At 43.7% G+C, this 27,983-nt stretch overlaps 1 protein-coding gene across 1 annotated transcript in view; it reads left to right on the top strand.

The window, feature by feature from the left end:
- The window catches only part of LOC126176253 (uncharacterized), a 125,643-nt gene extending 98,787 nt beyond the window's left edge, over positions 1 to 26,856 (top strand). Inside the window, exons 3-6 of the mRNA XM_049923399.1 lie at positions 148 to 304; positions 10,746 to 10,892; positions 14,239 to 14,385; positions 24,928 to 26,856. Coding sequence (XP_049779356.1) covers positions 148 to 304; positions 10,746 to 10,892; positions 14,239 to 14,385; positions 24,928 to 26,651 — 2,175 coding nt within the window. The 3' untranslated portion in view covers positions 26,652 to 26,856. The remainder of the gene's footprint in view (positions 1 to 147; positions 305 to 10,745; positions 10,893 to 14,238; positions 14,386 to 24,927) is intronic.
- Positions 26,857 to 27,983: the final 1,127 nt, after the last annotated feature.

Here is a 27,983-nt window from a genome sequence, read left to right as displayed (position 1 = left end):
TGTCGCGGTATTGCTATCCCATGACTTATGTTACCTCAGTGTAGAGCGACGTTGTCGAGGATCGACCAGGTTGACTCGTGGCGCAGAATGTCCCTAGTGTCTGGTATTGCACAGGCAGGTGATGTGAGACGTGTTACCGTGTTGCAGACGAACACTTGGCGGAAGGTCCGCACGGCGAAGGGCCAGGCGGCGCCCCGGGGACGGCGCGGCCACACGGCGCTGGTGCAGCGCGACCACATGCTCGTCTACGGCGGCTACCGCGACCTGCGCGGCTCGTCGCCGGAGCTCTGGGCTTTCCACTTCGGTAAGGCGCCTCTCAACTGCCCGCACTCTGCGGATGCTTCGCGAGGTTCTGCAGCTGTCATGGGACGTAGTTTTCGCCAACGAGATCCACGTGATAATTTAAATTCCTACTTATTTGCTCTTTTCCTCCATTTTTTCACCACAGCTTTTCTTTCTTCTTCTTCTTCCACACCCCCTCGTTCCTGTTCTCTTACCGCTTCTGCCTTGGAAATCTCCTAAATTTAACGCTTTCCTTCTGAAAATACACTACTGCCCATTAAAATTGCTACACCAAGAAGAAATGCAGATGATAAACGGATATTCATTGGATAAATATATTATACTAGAACCGACATGTGATTACATTTTTCATGCAATTTGGGTACATAGATCCTGAGAAATCAGTCTCAGAACAACCACCTCTGGCCGTAATAACGGCCTTGATAAGCCTGGGCATTGAGTCAAACAGAGCTTGGTTCAAATGGCTTTGAGCACTATGGGACGTAACTTCTAAGGTCATCAGTCCCCTAGAACTTAGAACTACTTAAACCTAACTAACCTAAGGACATCACACACATCCATGCCCGAGGCAGGATTTGAACCTGCGACCGTAGCGGCCACGCGGTTCCAGACTGTAGCGCCTTTAACCGCTTGGCCACACCGGCCGGCAAACAGAGCTTGGATGGCGTGTACAGGTACAGCTGCCCATGCAGCTTCAACCCGGTACCACAGTTCATCAAGACTAGTGACTGGCGTATTGTGACGAGCCAGTTGCTCGGCCACCATTGACCATATGTATTCAATTGGTTAGAGATCTGGAGAATCTGCTGGCCAGGGCAGCAGTCGAACATTTTCTGTATACAGAAAGGCCCGTACAGGACCTGCAACATGCGGTCGTGCGTTATCCTGCTGAACTTTAGGGTTTCGCAGGGATCGAATGAAGGGTAGTGCCACGGGTCCTAACACATCTGAAATGTAACTTCCACTGTTCGAAGTGCCGTCAATGCGAACAAGAGGAGGCCGAGACGTGTAACCAACGGCACCCCATGCCATCACGCAGGGTGATACGCCAGTATGGCGATGACGAATACACGCTTCCAGTGTGCGTTCATTGCGATGTCGCCAAACACGGATGCGACCATCATGATGCTGTAAACAGAACCTGGATTCATCCGAAAAAATGACGTTTTGCCATTCGTGCAGCCAGGTTCGTCGTTGATTACACCATCGCAGGCACTCCTGTCTGTGATGCAGCGTCAAGGGTAACCGCAGCCATGGTCTCCGAGCTGATAGTCAATGCTGCTGCAAACGTCGTCGAACTGTTCGTGCAGATGTTTGTTGTCTTGCAAACTTCCCCATCTGTTCACTCAGGGATCGAGATGTGGCTGCACGATCCGTTACAGCCATCTCGACTGCTAGTGATACCGTTGGGATCCAGCACTGCGTTCCGTATTACCCTCCTGAACCCACCCATTCCGTATTCTCCTAACAGTCATTAAGGATCTCGACCAACGCGAGCAGCAATGTCGCGATACGATAAACCGCAATCGCGATAGGCTACAATCCGACCTTTATCAAAGTCGGAAACGTAATGGTACGCATTTCTCCTCCTTACACGAGGCATCACAACAACGTTTCACCAGGCAACGCCGATCAGCTGCTGTTTGTGTATGAGAAATCGGTTGGAAACTTTCCTCATGTCAGCACGTTGTAGGTGTCGCCACCGGCGCCAACCTTGTGTGAATGCTCTGAAAAGCTAATGATTTGCATATCACAGCATCTTCTTCCTGACGATTAAATTTCGCATCTGTAGCACGTAATCTTCGTGGTGTAGCAGTTTTAATGGTTAGTAGTGTATCTCGTTCTGCCGCTTCGTCATTTGCTTTTATGTTGTGTACTAACGGAAAAATGCTCCTATCAGAGTACAAAAAATACGATTATGCTCCTGTTTAAATTTAAAGACTTTGACTGAAACGTTGGGTACTAGCTGCCTCGTTCTGCCTTCCTCAGCACCTTTCAATATCTTCCCAAAAAATTTGGCATGAGAACATATTCGCTAAGCTGCATGGGCAGCTGTACCTGTACACACCATCCAAGCTGTTTGACTCAATGCCCAGGCGTATCAAGGCCATTATTACGGCCAGAGGTGGTTGTTCTGGGTACTGATTTCTCAGGATCTATGCACCAAAATTGGGTGAAGATGTAATCGCATGTCAGTTCTAGTATAATATATTTGTCCAATGAATACCCGTTTATCATCTGCATTTCTTCTTGGTGTAGCAATTTTAATGGCCAGTAGTGTATGATCTACTTCTCCTTCACATAATTTATAACAACAGTTATGGTAATCAGTAGCGCCACTACTGACAACATCTCCATAGACACATGAAGTAAATTGTGTAAATACTTGCAGTTCAGCTATAAGACTAATGAATAAAAAAGGAAATGAGGACTAATAAACGTAAAACGAATTTTATTGGCACATTGGAAAGATATACACAAGCTAATTGGCGTCAGTGAAAAATGTAATATATTCTGTAAAATAATCTACGATTCCCGAGAAATGGGTTTCAAAACAGTTTAATAAATTATGTTTCTCGTCTCTTTGAAATTTATGTTTTGCAAGTAACCTTGGGGATAAAGAAATCAACTGCAACATTTAAAGCGCAGATGTATGCTGAGCAGATGAGGCAATCTAGTAATGTTACCAAAACAGTGTGGAGCATAGTAAATAAAGAAAGAGGAGGGAGCGACAATGCTGTGTGCTATAACATAATAATAAGTGACAATGAAAAATTGCTGAGTGACTCAAAGGAAGTATGTGAGAGATCCATAGACCAGTGTAGTAAGATGAGTAGAGAGGACGTGATCGACCCCCACAGATGCTAAATCCCAGTAATGTCAGTAATTCATTCTTCTTTAGGTGTGTTACAGACAACGTTATTGGCTCCTTTTTAGACCTATCCAACGCTTTTGACTCTAGAACTCATTCTGTTGTTATACATAAATGAGAAACTTTTGGAGTCAGAAGAGTAGCATTAGATTTGTTAAGATCCTAACTTGCTGAGAGGAGAAAATGTGTAAAGCTGTATTATACAACTGGGAGATATACACAAATACACAAATTCTTAACTGTCGAGTCCCTCAGGGAAGCATTATCCGGCATTTTTTGTTCATTGTTTACATCAAAGATATAATAATTCCACAAAATTCAAACCTAGTAAATTATGCTGATAATATCTCCTTCATAAGTTGGGGTTATACAAAACAGTTTGCAGTGCAAAATAATGCAGAAAACATAAGCCTCATCACAAAATATCTAGGCGCTTCAGGCTGGAACCACGCGGCTGCTGCGGTCGCAGGTTCGAATCCTGCCTCGGGCATGGATGTGTGTGATGTCCTTAGGTTAGTTAGTTTTAAGTAGTTCTAAGTTCTAGGGGACTGATGACCTCAGATGTTAAGTCCCATAGTTCTCAGAGCCATTTGAACCATTTTTTAACAGACTATCTCACCAAAAACAAATTGGCACTAAATAAGGACAAGACAATTCTGATTGAGTTTCTGATAAATTAAAAATCAAGACAAGTGGATACAGAACCAGAGTTGTCAGTTGAAACAATTGATAAACGTAAATTCCTGGGTATTATAGTAGACGAACATCTTACATGCGTAAAAAAAAATCTCCTGTAATACCTACCTGCTAAAACGCCTTTCTATCATATTAGCGCGACTTGTTTTAAGACAAATCTATTTTGGAATTATACACTCCCTCCTGCCACATGATATCGAGATTTGAGGTGGGGCACCAGCGGTATACATGGATGGGGCTTTTAAACCCCAGAAAAGAGCAATTAGGATAATAGCTAATATTACTAAGCGTCAGTCCTGTAGAGAATATTTCATTAGGTATAACATACTAACAGTGTATTCATTGTATGTTCTCAGAACTATACTGTTTGTAAAAGAAAATATGCAGCGTAGTGTAATCAATAGTGAAACCCTTAATTAAATGGTTCAAATGGCTCTGAGCACTATGGGACTTAACATCTGTGGTCATCAGTCCCCTAGAACTTAGAACTACTTAAACCTAACCAACCTAAGGACATCACACACATCCATGCCCGAGGCAGGATTCGAACCTGCGACCGTAGCAGTCCCGCGGTTCCGGACTGAGCGCCTAGAACCGCGAGACCACCGCGGCCGGCAAACCCTTAATTATAATACAAGCAAAAGAGAGGATTACCACATAAAACTTAGTAATAAAAGGGCAACGGATCACAGTACGTTTTCTGCTGAAAGGTATTTTTATAACAGACTGACAAGTAATATAAAATTGTCCGCCCCCGGTAGCTGAGTGGTTCAGTCTGCTTAAGGCGGTGGCGCGGCACGGACCTGCTGTCCCGGCCGCGGGCGCGCGTGGACGAGGAAGTGTTTACACCGTCGGTACTCGCGCGTGTTGTTGTCTGACTCGATCGCCATGGCACACAATTTTCGAAAGACTACGCTCCAATTTACGTTCTACAACGAATTTGCCAGACCCAAAGCTTTCGAAATAGAGCGTTTTTTGAGGGAAGAAGTTCGTTTACCTGCTACAGACATAATTGGAATACACCTGTCCATTGTAAGCAGTACAATGTACGTAAAGATGACCGATGAAGCTGCGTGTGAAAGAACTCTCTCCGCTGCTCAAAGAGGATTTAAATTTCGACACTCTGATGGCCATATCAGCGATGTAACAGTAGCTCCTTCAGGATTGGGAGTGAGGATGATTCGGATCTTTGAATTGCCGTTTGAGGTGCCAGAATCGATGGTTACTGAATCGCTGCGACCATATGGAACGGTACTTAGTCATACGCCTGAACGCTGGGCAAGTTTTAGTACCTATCCTGTGCTAAACGGCGTGCGACAGGTGCGGATCGTCCTTACTAAACATATCCCGTCTTATTTATACATTGGCGGGTGTCGAGCTATTGTGATCTACGATGGCCAGCCACGCACTTGTTCTGGCTGTGGTGGAGAAGGACATATCCGCTCGGAGTGCATACAACGCCGCGTCGTGCAACTGCCACATGGAGACGCGTCACAGCGAGAAGTTCCCACGCAACTGCCGATGACGTACGTGTCGGTGGCTCGCCGGGAGGTGTTGCCCAGTTCGGAGCGTGACAAGGACGTGTTTATGCAAGAGCCGACCGAGTTACGGGAGCATGGAGATGACTCGGAGAATGTCCCTACGCCCACGTCACGTCGGTTGAGGGAGGGACCTTCCGACAACTCACATGCAGCACGCGACGTGGAAGTAGAGATCGAGACAGTGGCACCGGCAACGGACCACCGAACGATCGACGAACACAGTGAGGCAGCAGAGGGCAGGGCCCGCAAACAGCGATCGCCGAAGCGTCGCAAAAAGCGTCGCCGTAGTTCGGGTGACACGTCCCCCCCTAGCCTAGGGGACACGGAAGGTATCCTAGCCGAAGAACTGTCTGACACAGAACACGTGCCTTTAGAGGACGCTGACAGGATTCCGTCAGATGGAGACCGGATGTCCTGCCTTTCAGATGGTCCCTCTTCATTGACACCGACTGACCCAGCGCTGCCGACGAAAGAGTCAGGGATACCAATGTCCCAGCAGCCTCGTCGACATACATCAGAGGACGTTTCTCGGATGGATGACCACTGCGACTGGGCGGAACCAGTCGAGGACATACAGGAATTGCCACCCCCTAATGATGACCACTCACCTACAGGATGCACACCACGGAACGACAACAAAGGAGGGCAGCCCGTTGGCGGGCACCCCTCTGCGCCCGAATAGTGGACTAACGCCCTTGGAGTTCTCAGTGACATGACACGAGCATGACAACGACAACGAACCAAGCATATAAGGTGGGCACAGTGAACATTAACACCGCACGTTCGCTTGCAAAGATGCAACTTCTCCGGGACATGATTTACGCCACTGACGTTGATATTCTGCTGATGCAGGAAACCTGCAATGCTGCTTTTCCCGACGTGCACGGATACAACACTTACCTAGCGCCGACTCCAGATGGAGGACGTGGCACAGCGAAGGGAAGGGATTCCGATGTGTGACCTCGATTACCTTCCTTCGGCTCGGGGTTTGGCTATGACCGTGAACGGCATTCGTATCGTCAACATCTATGCCCCCTCCGGATCTGACAATCGACAGGCGCGTGCACGATTCTACTCGGAGGAGATTGCCCCCCTATTCCATGGGAGGTATGACCACATCTTGGTAGGGGGGGATTTTAACTGTGTACTCGCCCCGAAGGATCAAACTCCTAATTTCAGCTCATGCCACGCATTGAACACGATCTGCCGGGACATGGCCCTTATGGACACGTGGGAAAAGATCCATGGGCAGCGAGAGGGCTACACGTATTTTACTAGCCACTCGGCGAGCAGGCTGGATCGGATTTATGTTTCTGACGGATTAAGAGATCACGTGTTGGCTGCTGAACGTTGGCCCACAGCTTTTACGGATCACCTTGCATATTTATGCACGTTAACCCTCCCACGGCAGAGGGTCTGGCGGAGTCGTAGTTCCTGGAAACTCAATTCATCCTTACTGGTGGATCTCGAATGTCGCCAGCGGATCGAAGAAACATGGCAGACTTGCACTCGCCGTTTGCCGCTGCACCGTACGGTTCTTTCGTGGTGGCTACAGTGTGCAAAGCCGGCGATACGAAGAGCTCTCATCACGTATGGCAAGGAAAAAGCGAAATGGCTCCGAGATACACTTGATTATTTCTACATGGTGCTCCGTGACCTGTCCTCCATGGCCCCATCGCTCGAGCGTCAAGCGGAAGTCCATCGCATTCAGGCCTGTATTTTATCGATCACGAGACGTCGACTGGAGGGACTTTCGATCCGTGCTCGGTGCTTGGACAACGTCGATGGAGAACGTATTGGCATGCATCATGTGTCCAAGGGACATGCGCGTAATCGCCGATCCCTAATCACGGTCCTCCATGATGACGATGGTCGGCTCTTGACGTCACAACAGGACATTGCTGCTGAGTTTCTGGAGCATTATCGCCTCCTTTTCACTGGGACGCCGACGGACAATTGGACAGGAGAAGAAATTTTGCGACAGATGCAAACGGAGGTGGATGATCCGGATGCAGAGGCGCTATTGGAACCCCTAACGGAAGATGACATCCGGGGCGCACTCGCGAAGGGTGCGGTGCATAAATCCCCTGGACCAGATGGGTTGACACTCGAATTTTACCGCGCATTTGCGGATTTAATGATGTCCCAGTTGGTATTGATGTATAATGAGTTATTGAGCCCTGACACGGACGTTCCGTCGCAGTTCATGGCGGGAGTGCTTATACCAATACCGAAATCGACGGCGAGTGTCAGCGCCCATCAATTTCGACCGCTCACGATGCTCAATACTGATTATAAGATCTTTGCGCGAATGTTGGCGGTAAGGCTCAAGACTGTAATATCCAAGACAATACCACCAGACCAGGCTTGTCTAGGGGTTCGGAGCAACATACATTCTATCCTCGGCGAATACCGTGACGTAATTTCCCTGACGGAAGCTTGTCGCATGCGAGCGGCGTTCGTATCGGTGGACTTTGATCGCGCCTTTGACAGGATCAACCATGATTTCCTTGACTCGACCATGCGACGGATGGCGATACCACAGGATTTTATTACCGTCCTCATGCGCCTCCTTCGCGGCGCTTCTTCGACGGTGAGAGTCAATGGCAGGGAGGTAGGACCGATTCCTGTTTGCAGCTCAGTTAGGCAAGGATGTCCCTTGTCGATGATACTGTTTACAATAGCGCTCGAACCATTGATGCAGACTCTTAGACGGACTCTAACAGGCGTCCGACTCCTTGCGAGCTCCTTCACGTGTCGTGCATATGCCGACGACTTGATGATACTCGTCCGGTCAGAGAACGAAGTAAATCAGGTGGTTACCCTTCTTACTACGTACGGAGTAGCTGCGGGAAGCAGGGTCAACATGAATAAAACTAAGATCATGCACATCGGTCGAGGGCTGGACGATCTGCACAGTCCGTTTACGACGGTGGACATCTTGCGATGCTTAGGTATATTGTTCACCCGATCGCTACGGCAATCAGCGGCGGCGAGCTATCGACGTCTCCTCCAGAACGTCCGACTGCACATACGCAACAATTCACTCCGAACGCACGACCTGCTCCAAAGGGTGGACTACACTAATGTTCACCTGGCCTCGCGACTGCCGCACCTGGCACAGGTACTGCCAATGCCACATGGTATTGCTGACAGATTAATGTCGGCCTTTGGATACTATGTCAGCCAAGGAATGTTGTTTAAGGTCAAATACAAGACTTTAACTCTCCCACACCATGCTGGAGGACTTAACCTCACGGATGTGCGGAACAAGGCTCTAGCTCTATACCTGCGAGCGACGCTACGCACTTGGAACCAACGGCAACACGCCATCACGTCGGCCATCCTGGATGTGCTTCTTCCCACGTCCTTTGAACCGCCGCTGGCGGTAGGCACAATCTCGCCCTCTTTTTCTCACGTCGCGCGATTTTTTGTTGATTTTAGTTATGTTCAGTTACAGATACCTTCTACAAGACTCCCCACTACCCGTGAGATATATCGATACTTGCGGCGTCATCATGGCAGCAATGTTGTCGAACTTAAATACCCAACACGAAACTGGCGACAGATTTGGCGAGCTGTCCATACACCTCTCCTCACCACAGCAGCGCGATCGTCTTGGTATACACTAATCAACCGCAAGACAGTCAACCGCCAACGATTGTACGACATTCACATGGTAGATTCCCCGCTCTGCCTTATATGTGGCATGCAGGACACCGACGAACATTCTCTGCAGTGCGGTGAGGCAACGGATGTTTGGCGGCTGACGCAACGCATCATGGCCCTCCTCAGACGCACCGACGAATCAACGATCACGACGGACGCTTTATTTTTCCCTGACGCTATATTTTTCCCCTCACAAAAAACTTCGGCAATCCGATGGATTGGTGGACACGCATCGCACTACGTGCTCTCGCGGACATTGATATCGGGCATGGACTATTGGCATTATCTACTAGAACAACACGAAATCATCCGACGCCACTCTAAATATAAAACGACTTTTGCGAACTTTCTAGGCAGCATGTTTCATAACCCCCCGAAGCGGTGGGGAGTCCCAGGTTTACGTTGTTTCGAGGGATAGGAAGTACTCCCAGTGAAGTGACGAGGATGTCACTTCAGTCCTATATTTCTTTTTCTTCTTTTTTATATATGATTTTTCTTTTGGGACATTAAAATTCAATAAAAAAAATAAAAAAAACAGTGGTTAAGGAAAAAAAAAGAAATAAATAAATAAATAAAAAAAAGATGTTTAGGGCTCGGACTCTTACGCCAGAGATCTCGGATTCTATTCCTCCCCAGGCACTTTTTTTTCTACTGTTTTAAAAAAAAACAGAATTAGTTTGAGAAAAAAAAAGCGGTAGCGTGCGTTGTTAAAAAAAAGAAAAAAAAAGTCAATTAAAAAAAAAAAAGTGGTCAGCGCGACAGAATGTCGATCCTAAGGGCCTGGGTTCGATTCCTGGCTGGGTCGGAGTTTTTCTCCGCTCAGGGACTGGGTGTTGTGTTGTCCTACTCATCATCATTTCATCCCCATCGACGCGCAAGTCGCCGAAGTGGCGTCAAATCGAAAGACTTGCACCCGGCGAACGGTCTACCCGACGGGAGGCCCTAGCCACCGACATTATTATAATATAAAATTGTTAAAAGGAAATATATTTAAGACAAAATTAAAGCAACTGTCAGTTGATAAATGTTTGTACTCCATCAAGGATTTTTAATGTTATTGTGTATAATTTATCTTTACTTCTAAACTTTTTTTAATCTTCTTGTGTTTGTTAACTGACTATGTATACGACTGTTATTATGGACAAATAAACAATTTATTTTTATTTAAACATAGTAGTTCATTTTTCAATAGCAGAACTTCTTAACACAGTGACCGTAATAACACTACTGAATTCTAGACGCTTCAGCCTGGAACTGAGCGACTGCTACGGTCCCTCCTCGGGCATGGATGTGTGTGATGTCCTTAGGTTAGTTAGGTTTAAGTAGTTCTAATTTCTAGGGGACTGATGACCTCAGATGTTAAGTCCCATAGTGCTCAGAACGAACACTACTGAAATTGCTTGGCAAATCGCTCGTGTGTGGGGTGTCGACGCGAACGAGCGATCACAGCCGATATCGCATGTGACTGATCGCTGCAATCCGTCGTTCGTTAGTGGGGCCCTTAGGCATCCTGTCAAGAAGCCACTATTGAGTAATCGATTGTTGTGTTTGTCTACCACTAGTTGTTGATTCAAAATCACTTTCACCTGGGGAACATCTGAAGCGTGTAATTTTGGATATAGCAGTCTATGGTGTATAAGAACAGTGTGGTGTGTTTGCCGCAGACAGCGAGACGTGGTCCCTGTTGAGCCCCGGCGAGTCGCCCCCCGCGCGCCACAAGCATTCCGCCGTGCTGCACGACGACGCCATGTGGGTGTACGGCGGCATGACGGACCTCAACGAGCGCGCCGACCTCTGGCGCTGGGACACAGGTTAGCTGCTCTTCTCTCGTGCTTTGGCTCCCAGAATGATAATTCAAAAGCTTAGTAAATGTTAAACCCTTTAATTGGGCGCGATGGTCTGCTCGTTCTCATGTGTTCGACGGATATATCCAGTGCTTGATTTGTGACGGAATGCAGTGGTATTCCGAACTGGTACTCTTGACGAGAAAAAATCAGAACTGCAGGTTTTGAAATGTGGTACGGTAGAACTTTATTTTTTATCAGTACAAATGTTGTATTCGTACTTTTAAAGTACTCAGAATAGCGTTATCAAGCAGTGGACATAACAGTCCGCTGCTTTCTGTGGCTTGAAGCTAACGGGAATGACGCGTTTCAGGTCGGCAGGTGTTACAATGCTGTTAGTCAATGCTTTCTCCGCTAGATGACACGTCTCGTCAGTCAAGATTAGAAAAAAAAGAGAGAGAGTAGCCAATGCTCGTTAGACCATAGATAATATGGACAGGTGACCGCCATTTTTTGTCAGAATTGGTACGAAAAATACTGTCGCCTGTTGACTATTACAAAGCATAAATTTGATACATTGTAGCAGAAATTCTAAGTTGTTATTTAGTATATGACTACTGTGCATTTAATGTGGAGAAAAGAGCAGTGTTGTGAATTGCATTGTGTACCAGCCACTTATTATAACATTCCTGAAAAATGGGAATCGGCCAGGGTAAAAAAGTTTCATTTGTAGTATTTTAGACATACTGAAGCGATTTCACTGTTTCCAGTTTTGTTATTCACTGTTGAAGTTAGTAGGCTGTAAGCCTCATACAGTTATTTCCTCACCAGCTAATATGTTTTATACCGAAAAATCCAGAAGGGATACTTCTGTAATGACGTTATGATAGCTAAATCATGGTGAAACGATTTCACAGTCGCTGATTTTCGAAAATGAAACTTCTTTTGTTACAGATATTCGAATTTTAATGCGATTAGTGACTACACATAAAAAGATTGCAACCCAGTATTTATTGACATTTCAGTTCGAGAAATTGAATTCAAATAAAAGTTAAAAATATAATCTGGCGACAGAGAATCAAACTGACAGCACGGTTTATAATCTTGAATGATTCAGAACTACATGCAACGTTGCGACGGGCAAGCGAAATGCTATTAGTGCCCAGAAATTTTCGAAGTCAACTGATTTCTTCCCAGTGCAAGAAATTTATAGACGCCGTATGCTATAGATGGAGACAGTTTTCCAAAAAACTTCAAAACAATAATCCAACTCCAGAAAGAACAGACTCTCAAGTCACGATAAAGCATTCTCGTTCATTTACGAACCGTGCTGGAAGGTAGTGACTCCAAACTATTTATGTGAAAACTCTTAAAGCTTTTTAGATAAAATAAACGTTATTAACATTCTACGAGTACATCTTCAGTCTTCAATTGTACGTATTTATTTCTCAACATAGTCATCCTGGCGACAAACAGATTTCTCCCAAAGAGAGACCAGTTTGTTCATACCATCAGTGTAGAATGTTCGAATTCCTTCGCGGAGCCACAACCTCATCTCCGATTTCAGCGTTTCATCACTGTCAAAGTGAAGTCCTCGGAGGTGTTCATTAAATATTGAAAACAGATGAAAAACGGATGAGGCCAGGTCAGAAATGTATGGATGACGATCGATCACAGTGAAACCAAGGTGTCGGATTGTTGCAAATGTCGCAGCGCTCGTGTGTGGCAAGGAACGTAGAATGGAGTGTGGTCCCTGGTCTGCATTTTGATGCTGAAGGAGATGGTGCTGCATGTGAGGACAAACTCTTTGAATTCGAAACTCGATTACAGCACGCTGTTTCTCACGCCCCAGCGTAGTTATGTTACACACCGCCACATTACACACTACAATTTAGAGCCCTCTTGCAGTAGATGGCTGCAACTAAGTTGATATGGAGAATAAAAACGTAGAATGTTAATAAAGTTTGTTTTATTTAAAAAGCTTTAAGAGTTTTTACATTAAAAAATTGGAGCCACTACTTTCAGCACACCTCATACAACATTTTTCGTTGTTTATACTGATAAAGACATAATTTATGGCTGTTATTATCTGGAAGAGCAGATAACTTCTCGAATTGTTTTGGAGTTTGCTCTTGATTTACTCAGCAACAGTTATTGTGTTTACTTCACTGTTCCAGATTTGACTGACAAACTAGGATGTAAGAACAACAATGCTGATGACACCATGCGACGAAACGGGAAGGAGTTTCCTGACTGCATGAAAAATGGAAAACTGAAGAAGGGCTAATAAGTAACTTTCTACAGAAACTAGCAGTTGTTTATGAAATGGGAAGACAAGAGAGCATGTTGAATGTTGACACATTTGAAGAAGGAAATTCAAAGAAAAGTATCATGCAAAAGCCAAGCATTGTCGTGGGTTACAATAAGAATGCCGAAGAAGCGAATGGAGCGATTCACTGTGGGAAACCAACAAATGGCCAGGAGCAGGCCGAAAAAATATTATTGGAATAGTTTTCACCTTTTGCAGGACATTACTTGCTTCAGTGCATATGTATTAAAAGGGCAAACTAAGTTGACACTCGGGCAGTGGCTGTTGGGAACAACTGTAAATGGGAAATCCGCCCCACGTGTCAACTTTGTTTGCACATGTTGTACTGTATGAAACACATGGCAGCCATGAGAGCAGATTTCAATTCATTGTTAGACTCGGGGAAGAGTTAGACATATCCTCTCCACAAATGTGACCTTCACTGTATGATTTCCACAACAAAGATCATCAATTTGAATATCCTCCTCAAATAGCAAAAATGGCTCATAGCCACCCATTTTCCTGTATTTTTGACTAGTGCGGCAAAGACCAATAACAAGGTGTCGGGTAAGAGCAGAGGCGTTCAAGAAGAGGCATCTTATTTTTATGTAGAATGTTAAGTTCCTCTCCATGCAGCACCATATTTTAAACTATTTCGTAATTATACGAAAATAAAATTTCATTCTTTTCTTTAATACATTTTGTTTCATCATAATCCACTTTAGTTTTGGTCAATAAACTAATGTTGTAATCTTTATGAGTGAACAAATACATGGTGTGAGTGGAAATTAACCACTGAGGCAGAGGAGCAGGCACAAAAAATAACCCCTGCAATGGTTAAATGTTTATATTGTGTGTGTGTGTGTGTGTGTGTGTGTGTGTGTGTGTGTGTGTGTGTGTGTGTGTTTTGTAGAAAACTGTTCTCATATAACATGTTAAAAACAGTTTTATTAATTTATACCACACTTACAAAATTTGAGTAAGGGCTTTCAGGAACCAGTTGTCAAGCATCTCACAAGTTATCACTACGTGCAGCCTAATGCCTGCCTGTGTCATGCCATACAGTGTCGCATGCATGGAGCCTGGTGCGTGCCAAGCCGGGCCCTGGGCCACTTCACTCGCATGCTGCCTGCCGGCTGCCCTCGTCCATGCTACTGTTTGGTGGAGAGCGGGACGGACATCCCACCAGCGACCTCTGGAGGTTCCACTTTGGTAGGGAAGCACTGCCTGTGCACTCAGTGCCATATTATCCACTATGCCAGCCTTTAGCAGCTCTACTCATGGGGACAATTGTGGTAACTTGTCCAATTGTCTTCCACATAGTGATCGCACCATATAGGAGTAAAAATTCAAACTGCATAAAACTAGCTAATTTTCATGAATTCCATTGTGTTGATTACAGCCATCACAGAGAAATTAAAACTCATCACTGTTTTTTTGTTTTACAAAGATTTTCATCCATAATGTAAAAAAGAAGAATTTTATTTCCAATGTATATGTATAATAGCTACATATATTATGACTGAAATAGTATAATAAACATATCATTCAGTGCATACATCATATCAGTTCAGCACCATAGGCCAATTAGTACTATAAGGGGCAGTGAGTGTTGTGCATGTTTTTGTTGTAAAGAGTTTTTTGATATTATTCTTGGAAATTTTTTTAAAGAAAATGAATGACAAAGGTGAGGTCTTAAAGAACATTATCAAAAAATTGAAAAACTGAGAATCAAAAGTCAAACAGGATATCTTCATTGTCCCACAGATATGAGAGGTTTTCAGAAATAAGCAGTCTGATGCAAATTAAATGATCGTATGGCAGGAAGGCCCTTCTAGGGTTGGTCAGCCATGTGGTGAAAGTCTTTCTATTTGATGCCACTTCAGCAACTTGGGCATCAATAAAAGTGAGATGAAATGATCAGAACAACACAAATACCAAGTCTCTGAAACTCTCTGACCACCTGGGAATCAAGCACAGGACTTAGAAATCTAGAGGCAGTGAAGCCAACAACTATTGTGTCACAAGCTGAAGGCAAGCAGTTTGATGACATTTTACATGGCGATGGATGACATTTTACGTGGCAATGAGAAGGTTGCCTGGGAAAGTTTCATATAGATTAAAGAGTCTCTTGGGGAACTGTTGTCATGTTAGGAAAACATTAGATGTAATGTCTCTCTTATACACTTCATTCATATTCACCTCAATTTCTTCCCTAAAGTTTGCAGACTATTTTCTGAAGAACATGGCTAGCAATTTCATCAGTATGTTGCACACATGGAGAAGCAGTATGCAGAGACATGCTTCCTCCTATTTTGACAAACTATTGCTGGGCTATTGTTGGGGTACTCTAGTTGTAACTTATAAGATACAAATTAAATGGAAATAGGCAGCTAATTTATAGTTTGATCAAATATTCTTCAAAATGTCATCAGAACACTGATGATAGTGAGAGTACAGAATATTTTGTATTCTAGCTGCTTTTTTCTTTACTCATTACAAATTAATGAATTGTTTTTGTACATTCGATATTTTCTACAAGAAACAGTAACAAAAAGGTGAAGAATTCTACAGTTTCGTTTTGTTTAATTTAGTAATTTTATGCATTGGTATTTATTGAACTTTATAAGTTCAAGTGTCTCATACTATTAGAATGAGTCTTCACCTCATGGAGTCACAAATGTTAGTAAATTGCTATACTAAAAATTTCTGGGGTATACTGCTGCATGAAAAGATATTTATATTGATAGTATGAAACTTATTTTAACAATTATTTCCGTTATATTATGTCTACTTAAACATAGAAAACCTAAATGTAAGTAATTTACAAATTTTCAGTGAAAATTTTGTTATGACACTGTTTGATATTTAACCCTTCTATCATTCATTGACCTACTCCTAAACTGAGATGTAGTTTTGACAATGGCAATTGGGCACTACTGGCTTTCACATGAATTCTTTCCTATGGTACGTCACAGAGACCCACCCTTTGTTCTCACTACTGTCGTGTTTTTTGTCTGCAACCTCCACTCTCACTTTCTCCCACTGTAGATCCAGCCGAGACCACGAACTACTTTTGCCTCTCTACGGTCAATGTCTTCTCAATCACTGTATCATTCTGCAGCGTTCTATCCACATGCAAATTGCAATAGAATCCTCAGCACTCCATCTTTATAAATAATTATCATCATTTTCTGTGTTAAAAAACTTTGGTTAACTTTCTATGATAATCTTTCCTTCCTAAACCTATTTGTTATACAATACTGGAAGACTATGTAGAACTATCTCTAATAACCATGCTGTTGATGGGACATTAACCGTTTCGGTCAGGAATTATTTTTTTCATGAAAAAAGAAAATTGTGGCTTTGCTATCCTGTTCTTTAAATTAAATTATGGTTTTTCAGATATATAAAATATTTTAAGGTGCCCCCCAAGGGGGAGATACAACACATCCCCAAATGAGGACATTGTGTTCAAGTGGGTGCAGTATAAGTCGAAAAGTCAAAATATTTTATTTGATTTTGTTTCACCAAATTACATGAATTACACAAAGCTTACTTAATGATGATATACATAAACTATGGTTTTACACTTGTGAAGAACGATAATCAAATAAATAATATTTTTTTTCTATCCAGACATAAGTGAATGCTAGATTTTACGCAATAATATTTGGTTTTGCCTTTGCAACACGGTTTCTTGCACCTGTCAAATGGTTTTTGGTCACTGACCATTGGAAGATGTCCAACGTCGTCCAAACAAACTTCAGCTTCTGGATGAACTTCATTTTTAAGTACTTGGACTCTCACTAGTGTGACGCCCCTTTTCGTGGCAGCTGGCTTATCTATTATTGTCAGTACTTCGGCCACACTTGCCCTAAAGTGAAGCAAATCAAGGGTCTTATATTTAGGAGCACTAATTCTGATGCATTTTTCTGGTTCTCAATTCATGCATTTACACATGCAATATCAGTTGCATGAGCAAACATGCATCAACTTTCACATTGCAAAATCAGCTATAAACTGTCGAAAAGGGCTGTTGAAGATCATGTTCAGTTTCAAAAGCAGCTAACTGCATGTTGTTTTCTTGTGCAAAGCCTGCGAAATGCCCAATAGGTGCGGCTGGGGCCCTGCCATGTCCGGATACAAAGCACCTGAACAGACATCAGTCTTACCAATCTGGACATTCAAAGCTACCTTTCAGTCTGTTATGATTAGCATGGATATTTTTCTTATTCAGCTTTATGTTGGCTGCAATGTAACAAATTCATATGCAACAATAACATTCTTGCTGTCAATGCATTGTTGTTTGGATGGGACGAGGGTTTCGTGATTATCTCTCTGTCACTTATCACGCAGTTATCGGGCTTTGTGTCTAGCTACTCAGCTTACAATATACCATATGATATAAAACGTCTAACTTTACCTCTGTCATTGTCCTCTTGTTCAAAATTATTGCCAGGATCATCAAACAGATCATAAATTTCAGATGAATTAAAGAGCTGTATAACTTCTTTTGTAAATGGCCTTTGTCTGTCTTGGACACAGGACATTGTGAAATCACCGTAAGACAGTGAAATAATGTCCTAAATTTCTATGCTATTACAACCTTTCAATCACAATGTCCTCAGTTGGAAACCCGTATAAAGCTATAAATATGTTACTTACCTTTCATTCTGAAAGACACCTTTAGTTTTCATCTTCAACAATGCACCTCTCTACACACAAATAATTTTTTTTACCAAATTCAGAAGATATTACCTTGGTGATGGGAGGTACAAAGATTACTGGGAAGTACCCATGTGACTGTGCACATTCAGTTTTGTTTTGTGGTACAACAGATTGACCGGAGATGTCAACACTGTTTTCCAATGTACTCTCTGCTTGTGATAATATGAGGACAACAATTACAAATGATAAAATTTAAATAATATTAAAATATTAAGCATTTATTTGGTACACTATGTGATCAAAAGTATATGGACACTTGGCTGAAAATTACTTACAAGTTCATGGCACCCTCCATTGGTAATGCTAGAATTCATTATGATGTTGGCCCACCCTTAGCCTCGATGACAGCTTCCACTCTCGGAGGCATACATTCAATCAGGTGCTGGAAGATTTCTTGGGGAATGGCGCTCATTCTTCACGGAGTGCTGCACTGAAGAGAGGTATCGATGATCGTCGGTGAGGCCTGGCATGAAGTCTGCGTTCCAAAACATCCCAAAGGGGTTCTATAGGATTCAGGTCAGGAGTCTGTGCAGGCCAGTCCATTACAGGATGTTATTGTTATGTAACCACTCCGCCACAGGCTGTGCATTATGGACAGGTACTCGACCATGTTGAAAGATGCAATCACCATCCCTGAATTGCTCTTCAACAGTGGGGAGCCAGAAGGTGCTTAAAACATCAATATAGGCCAGTGCTGTGATAGAGCCATGCAAAACAACAAGGGCTGCAAGCCCCCTCCATGAAAAATATGACCACACCAAAACACCACCGCCTCCAAATTTTGCTGTTGGCACTACACGCACTGGCAGATGACGTTCACCAGGCATTTGCCATATCTACACCCTGCCATCGGATCACCACATTGTGAACTGTCATTCATCACTCCAATCAACGTTTTTCCACTGTTCAGTTGTCCAATATTTATGCTCCTTACACCAAGCGAGGCGTCGTTTGGCATTTACCAGTGTGATGTGTGGCTTATGAGCAGCCGCTCGACCATGAAATCCAAGCTTTCTCACCTCCCACCTAACTGCCCTAGTACTTGCAGTGGATACTGATGCAGTTTGGAATTCCTGTGTGATGGTCTGGATAGATGTCTGCCTATTACACATTATGACCCTCTTCAACTGTTGGCGGTCTCTGTCAGTCAACAGATGAAGTCGGCCTGTACACTTTTGTGCTGTACATGTCCCTTCATGTTTCCACTTCACTATCATATTGGATACAGTGGACCTAGGGATGTTTTGGAGTGTGGAAATCTCATGTACAGAGGTATGACACAAGTGACACCCAATCACCTGACCATGTTTGAAGTTCTTGAGTTCTGCGGAGCACCCGATTCTGCTCTCTAATGATGTCTAATGACTACTGAGGTTGCTGATATCGAGTACCTGTCAGCAGGTGGCAGCACAATGCATCTAATATGAAAAACATATGTTTTTAGGGGCGTCCAGATGCCATGACTGAAAGGATTGAACTCTAACCTCTATATCTACATCTACATATACATACTCCGCAATCCACCATACGGTGTGTGGCGGAGGGTACCTCGTACCACAACAAGCATCTTATCTCCCTGTTCCACTCACAAACAGAACGAGGGAAAAATGACTGCCTACATGCCTCTGTAGGCATCTCTCTTATCTTATCTTTGTGGTCTTTCCACGAAATGTAAGTTGGCGGCAGTAAAATTGTACTGCTGTCAGCCTCAAATGCTGGTTCTCTAAATTTCCTCAGTTGCGATTCACGAAAAGAACGCCTCCTTTCCTCTAGAGACTCCCACCTAAGTTCCTGAAGCATTTCCGTAACACTCGCGTGATGATCAAACCTACCAGTAACAAATCTAGCAGCCCGCCTCTGAATTGCTTCTATGTCCTCCCTCAATCCGACCTGATAGGGGTCCCAAATGCTCGAGCAGTACTCATGAATAGGTCATATTAGTGTTTTATAAGCGGTCTCCTTTACAGATGAACCCCATCTTCCCAAAATTCTACCAATGAACCGAAGACAACAATCCGCCTTCCCCACAACTGCCATTACATGCTTGTCCCACGTCATATCGCTCTGCAATGTTACGCCCAAATATTTAATCTGCGTGACTGTGTCAAGCACTGCACTACTAATGGAGTATTCAAACATTACAGGATTCTTTTTCCTATTCATCTGCATTAATTTACATTTATCTATATTTAGAGTTAGCTGCCATTCTTTACACAAATCACAAATCCTGTCCAAGTCATCTTGTATCCTCCTACAGTCACTCAACGATGACACCTTCCCGCGCACATTGCTATCCACCCTATCCAAAAGATCATTTATGTAGATAGAAAACAACAGTGGACCTACTACACTTCCCTGGGGCACTCCAGATGATACCCTCACCTCCAATGAACACTCACCATCGAGGACAACGTACTGGGTTCTATTACTTAAGAAGTCTTCGAGCCACTCACATACTTGGGAACCAATCCCATAGGCTCGTACCTTAGTTAGGAGTCTGCAGTGGGGCACCAAGTCAAACGCTTTCTGGAAGTCAAGGAATATGGCATCCATCTGATACCCTTCATCCATGGCTCGCAAGATATCATGTGAAAAAAGGGCAAGTTGCATTTCGCAGGAGCGATGCTTTCTAAAGCCGTGCTGATGCATGGAAAGCAACTTCTCTGTCTCAAGGAAATTCATGATATTCGAACTGAGAATATGTTCGAGAATCCTGCAGCAAACTGATGTTAAGGATATTGGTCTGTAATTTTGAGGATCCGTCCTTCTACCCTTCTTATATACAGGCGTCACGTGCGCTTTTTTCCAGTCGCTCAGGACTTTACGTTGGGCAAGAGATTCGCGATAAATGCAAGCTAAGTAAGGATTCAATGCAGTACTCTCTGTAAAACCGAATTGGAATCCCATCAGGACCTGGCGATTTATTTATTTTCAACTCATTCAGCTGCTTCACAACCCCATGGATGCCTATCACTATGTCCTCCATACAGGAATCTGTACAAGTCTCAAACGGATTTTGAGGATCCGGCCTTCTACCCTTCTTATATACAGGCGTCACGTGCGCTTTTTTCCAGTCGCTCAGGACTTTACGTTGGGCAAGAGATTCGCGTTAAATGCAAGCTAAGTAAGGATTCAATGCAGTACTCTCTGTAAAACCGAATTGGAATCCCATCAGGACCTGGCGATTTATTTATTTTAAACCCATTCAGCTGCTTCACAACCCCATGGATGTCTATCACTACGTCTCAAACGGTGGTATGTTTGTACGCTCCTCCTGCGTGAAAGATTTCTCAAATGCTAAATTTAAAATTTCAGCTTTCGTTTTGCTGTCTTCCGTTGCCAGGCCAGTGAGTAACTGGATGGAAGCCTTCGACCTGCTTACCGATTTTACGTAAGACCAGAATTTCCTTGGGTTTTCAGCAAGATATTTTGCTAAGGTATGATGGTGGTACTGGTTGAATGCTTCGCGCATCGCTCTTTTTACAGCAGCACGAATCTCTACTAACTTTTGCCTGTCCTCATTCTCCTGATCTTTCTTGTACCGCGAGTGCAACTGCCTTTGCTTCCTGAGTATTCTCCGAATTGCGCTGTTAAACCACAGTGGGTCTTTTCTGTCCGTAACCCACTTTTTTGGCACATACTTGTCCAATGCGTGATTTACAATGTGTTTAAAATTTGCCCATAATTCTTCCACATCCATCATACCGGAAGTAAATGAAGTCAATTCATTTACGAAGTGGGATGCTAACAACTGCTTATCTGCTCTGTCTAGTAAGAATACTCTCCTAGCCTTCTTGACTGACTTTTTAACTTTCATAACCATAGTCATAATGACAACATCATGATCACCAATTCCTGTCTCAATACTGACACCGTCGATGAGGTCTGGTCTGTTCGTGACTACCAGATCTAAAATATTTCCATTACCCGTTGGCTGTCGATTTAGCTGCTCAAGACAGTTTTCGGATAATGTGTTCAAAAGTAATTCACACGACGGGTTGTCTGTACCACCTGTAATGAATCCATAGACATCCCAGTCTATACTAGGTAGGTTGAAGTCACCTCCGACTAATATAGCATGATCCGGGTACTTCCGCGATGCAGAATGTAGACTCCCTTTGAATGATTCTAGAACTGTCACGGTGGAACCTGGTGGCTGGTAATAACACCCCACAATTAACTTTATTTCCCCTAGCCCTGTTAAACGTGTCCAGATAACTTCACAATCACATTCTACTTCGACCTCAGTAGACACAATATTTTTGTCAACTGCAGTGAAGGCACCACCTCCTACGGTGTCTAACCTTCCTTCCTTCCTATGTTGTACCACATATAATGCTGAATCCATCAGTAGTACACACTCAAAATGTCTTTAGTAGCAATTTCCCACTTTTCATAATGCCCCATGGAAGCTCACAATGTTCCAAATTAATTTAACCTACTTCTTCAATACACTTACTTTGAATTTCAACAGTGCACTCTTAAGTAATAAACACACTTAATAATACTGTACATTCTGTAAATCACAGTAAATATTAAAATGAATCTTTCATTTAATGCTAATCAAAATAACACTGTTATACTTACAATGAATGTCATCATTTATACTTTATGGCACAAGGTTCCATATGGTGTGATTTACTATTAAAATTGCAAGAGTGTGCTTTCATGTAAGAGTCTACCAGTAGATTATTTCCACCGATGTACATCTTGTGAAAGACCGTGAACACAGAGAAACATGTGTTACTGTGTCCTGTGTAGAATGAGCTGACACATTGTCATAGAGCAAAAAGACATCCTGAGGGAGCTTACTATGATGCTTCACATTTGATTGCTGCCAGGAGATTTCTGTGGTTCTCCTGTGTCAATTTGCCCCTTATAAGCATAACCTACAAGCACCACACCTGCCATTCTGAAGAAGCATTCAGGATCGCCATATCCGAAGGTGTTAGGCCTTCCCATTTTTCAGCAGTGCTGAATAAACATATCTTCACTGCCTGCAACTCTCCTTTGTCTTGGGGGTCATAGAGACACCAGCACTCATCCATGGCAATTACGTGGCTGAAGAAGTCTTCTGGATTGACCTGACACATCTGCAACATTTCCTCTGCTGTCTTAGTTTCGTGGACCTTTTTAATGGATGTGAGCAGTCAAAGACTCCAATGTATGGCAACCTTTGTTATGTTCCAAATGTTGCAGAAGATGCAGAAAACTGATCCATGACTTATTTTCAGTTTTTCCACAATTACCTCAATTGTGAACACGAGACCCTTCACTTCTCTTGCAATTTCGAGTTCTTCATAGAAAGATGGCCTGCCATTTCATTCTGTGCCATTCACACTTGTCTAACCAAACCGAAAGCATCTGCATTACCTAACCATGGTGTTATATATGGTCATTTGTAGTCATACATTTCCACTAATCAGAATGGATTGTTGCTGTGCGTTTTTTCCCTTCAACCTCTGAAAACAAATCATCACTCAATACTTCACTTTATCAGTGGGCTTTAGACTACTGAAAACTCACTGAGACAGACTAGACACTGTGATCTTTTTCAAAATTCATGGATGTTTCACTTCTCACTGAAAGAGGCTCCCCCCCCCCCCCCCTTTCTTGAACAAGTGAACAAGTGTTTTATCTCCACTGATCTTAATTGTGATAATATATTATGCTCTGGTCTTCCATCATTCATTTTTTCTGATCATCATGGACAAAATGATGTGATTGCATGAAAAGGCATGAACCTTGTGGTGAGTAAAACTGGATCCCATCCAGAATTACATTATCATTTATTTTACTGATTACTAGAATTTAATGATTATTAGCTGAAATATCTGATGATGCTTGAGGCTATGGAGTAATTTTATTTATTTATTGTTGTTTGTTGATTTATTTATACTGAAAAGAGTGGAGCCACCAAGCACTCTCTTACACCTAACAAGACATTCACCATACTTTATTTTATGCTGACATAATGACATGGGTGGTATGAAAAATCTAAGCTTTAATAAAGAATACAACACTTAGAAGTAACTGTACCATAAATAGTGGGAATCAGTAGTAGCTATAGTAGAAGAAAGCAGAGTTCATATTAGGAGAAGGAAGCATAACTCTGAGAAGACAGATGCATTTCCTTTATCTTTTGACAGTAAAACTTTCTTTTTTTGGGGGGGGGGGGGGGAGGGTGAGAATGAGAGAGAGAAAAAGGGAAGTGCTTCAACTTTTTTGTAAATGCAACTGGCCACTGAATAATGTACAGAACACAGGGCACCTTGTTCACGAGTTGACCAACACCAACAAACTTGGGCATACCCAGTGTACACAGACAGAGGCAGAACATAAAATGGATACTCATAAGTAGCAAGTATATGGTACCCTGAACAATTAATTTATCATGAAATAGAAAAATAATTTTATCATTCTCAGAGACACTGATATGCTGCACCTCAACCCCCACCCCCCACCAAAAAGATCAATACAAGTCACAGCCTTCATTTAAGTATAATCAATAGTTTAATCTGTGGTCATAGATAAATTTTAAGCTTCAGTAGGCTAGTGAGTGCACCCTCTTTCATAGGCAGATGGTTCAATCAATGGCTGCAGGAAGATTTTGACAAAAGTAGAAGCATGACCATCTCTTCCCCCGTGGCTGTGAGGGAAGCGTATGAATCGTATAGTAACTAATGTGTTTTATTAAATGCATTCAGTGTAAGTGGAACTTTACTTAATGTACCACAACAGATATTCAACAATTTGAAAATGTTTATCGCTTGTTATTTTAAATCATTGACAGTGCCCTTAGCTCAAGTCTTGGGTGTGCTCTTGGCCCACAGAGGAAATAAAAAGCAGAATTAAAGAAAGTAACTGATTAATTCTCCTGTAGAGTGTGGTCTAATGCAATTTGTGTACTATTACAAACTGTAGAGCATTGAGTAATGTGTATGCTTTAATATCTGCACTTTGTTTTTGAAATTCCTTGTATTGCAAAGATAACTGATAACATTTCATGTTGGTTTTTTCTAGGAACCGAAACGTGGGAACGACTCACCGTTCTTTCAGGACCTAAACCACAACCTAGGGCAGAGAGTGTTGCTCTGGCAGTGTCTGACCTGCTGCTACTGCCACCTAGTGATGGCCACCACAACCATACTCAGCATACATCCCAGCAGCAGCAGCAGACTGCTCCACTGACAGCAGCAACAGCAGCAATGGTGCATCACCAGCGTGGTGGCTCTGTGGACCGCAGTGTGCGCCACAACCGTGTAGCACCTTCAGAGGCACGCAAATATGCCTTCCGGCCTACAACAGTGAGCTATGCGGCAGCTGACACGAGTGCCGGAGGAGCGGGCAGCTTTCTGCGCGAGATCTCCAAGCTGTCACAGATCAACCTTTCACGGCTAAGCCACCACAAATGCAGCTACAGTGTACTCAGCCATGAGGATAGCACTGAGAGCCTGCTGCTATCGAGTGCCTCCTCATCTGCCACTGATGACCGCCGCACCGCCATGGTCAAGTCGCAGAGCGCTAATGTGATTGCACGCAAAAGTGAGCCAGCCAGCAATGGCTACAGTGACTCACCTGAAAAGGAGGACTGCCAAGACACTGCCATGGAGACCATATGTGGAGACTACTTGACTGCCAACTATGATGAGGGCAGATCCTGCATCACGTCTTCCTGGGGGAATGGTGGCTATTCCATGACCAGAGATCCTGTGTCCGTCCCCAACTTTGGTGCGCTGACTGCTGTCCCTACCCCAGCACTCACACCCGTGGAGGTCACTAAACTTGTCTTCATCGACCCAGAAGATGAGTTTGATGCTGACTGCGTATCGCCAAAGGAGCCTGCTACGATTGTTAAGCACGTGAGACCGGTGCCACCAACAGTGGCAACTCCCACAGGTGACTTTCCAAGACTGCACCGTCAGTTCCAGCCACAGACTCCCGATACAGGTGCCACGCCTACTGCAGTGGATGGTGCAACAAGGTTTGGTGGCGTCTGTGGTCCAATACCGAAGTCAGCATCCGTGCGCTTCAACACAGGGCCCAATGGGGGCACCACAGATGATGATACAGGTGCTCTGCTGTCAACATCTGACTATGCCAGTCTGGAGACTGTGAACCGCAGCAGCTACAGTGTCTACACCAACCGGCCCAGTCCTGCTGAGGGCCACCATCCATGCTGTTCCCAGCAGGGAGACTCCCCGCCAAGTGAGTATCCACGTCCAGCCAGTGCCAAGACTGGAAAGGCCAAAACCCCAGTGCATGACGGGCCTTTTGGTTTCTGTAATCCAAACTACCTTGGCCCAGACATCCAGACAATACTGGCACAGCGCAAGTCATGGCACGATGGAACTGGGAATGGTTCGGGAACTTCTTATGCGCGGCTACTCAACAGTCCCCATGACAGCCTGCTGGAGGAGGCATCGACGTCACCCTGCTGCCCCGCAGCCACCGCTACTGCCACTGCCACCACCACATCTGCTGCCAACAGCAGTGGTCACGAGGCACTGGAGATGCGCAGCCTGTCACCGCCCCCTGCACTGGCCGCCACAGAGAAGCGCCGACTTCAGGCACCGCGAGCCAGCAGTGCAAGTCGTGCCCAGCAGCAAACCAGTGGCTTCTGTACACCAGAGCCCCATGTCCCACTCTCAGTCTTTGTGCTTGGAGGGAAGGAGCAAGGCCAGGTCACAGTCTTCAAACGGCCCATGTCCGTCTGGAGACTGCATCTCACACCAGACATTTTTTGAACATTGACATTGTGCTTTCTGCAATAATCCCAAAGAAAACCTCGCCCTGTGTGCGGAGTCCAAAGAGTCTTACACGACAAGGAGCATGTTCCATTATTACACTTGATAGCAAGTCTGGGTTTACGCATAAGCTACTTTTTGTTCACAACTTTTTGAACCAGGGCTCCCTAGTTCTCACAGTAATTTTCTACAGTTGGCAATCTAACAAGGCATTGCCCCTGTGTACCATGACCTTTACAAAGTAATTTTCATACCATGCCATGCCAAATAAGTAAGCACATGTGTAGGTGTTAACAGTACATGATAAATGAGTGGCTTGGTTCTTCCATTCTCTCCATTTGTTCAGGAATCTGTGAACAAATTACAGGTAAGAGCACCAAGAGACCTCAATCAACACTTGTGTTTTTGGCAATCTTGGTCACAAAAAAAAGTAAATAAAAATTTGCAAGTAAATTTGAAAACATGGATGGCAAGCCAACAGCACTGATTTTAGCATAGCATTTGCTTCATTTTTCAGTCAAGCTGAAGTGTGATTGTTAATATCGCTGGTTGTAACATCTGGATAGTTGTGTTTCCCATCAATTCATCCACGAGGTGACACTGCTTTGGTTGTTACCTGCCATCATTGTGTGTGTTAGCTATTCTTTTTCTTCTTTTTTTTTAAGTAGTCTATCTAACATAATGAGTGGTGTAAAGAATCTAAGTCATGTACAAAATAGGAAATGAACTATCAAACTGCATTCGGGAGGACGAAAGTTCAATCCTGTGTCCGGCCATCCTGATTTAGGTTTTCCATGATTTCCCTAAATCGCTCCAGGCAAATTCCGGGATGGTTCCTTTCAAAGGGCACGGCCGACTTCCTTCCCCGTCCTTCTCTAATCCGATGAGACCGATGACCTCGCTGTCTGGTCTCCTTCCCCAAAACAACCCAACTATCAAACTAAAATGGAAGGTGCCATTCAAGTTAAAAAACATGTCAAATGTAAGTGGGGAGTCCTTAATATGTTTGTTTCAAGTATGTCCCCTAATTAATTACATCTTTTGTAATGCTGAAAATTAATTTTCTGGGGGAACAAACATGTGTGAAAATTATAAATGTTGACTGTCAAAAAGTGAGAATTTTTTGTGAGAAAACAGGTTGGGCAGGTGCATCCTGCAAAGACTCTTGTCTAGAATACTGCTGTTTGTAAATCCAGCCCACCTGATATTTGTAACTGTCATTGTAAATTCTCTCCCAAATGTTTTATTCTTTCTACTGTTTAAATATTTCACAACACATTAAATACTGTGCAGATCCTTGAATGCTCTGTTGAACACAGCATCTGAAACAAC

The sequence above is a fragment of the Schistocerca cancellata genome, chromosome 3 (assembly GCF_023864275.1).
Source record: "Schistocerca cancellata isolate TAMUIC-IGC-003103 chromosome 3, iqSchCanc2.1, whole genome shotgun sequence".
Lineage (NCBI taxonomy): Eukaryota > Metazoa > Arthropoda > Insecta > Orthoptera > Acrididae > Schistocerca > Schistocerca cancellata.
The sequence above is the reverse complement of the archived record's forward strand: the minus strand, read 5'-3'. Positions and strand labels throughout refer to the sequence as shown.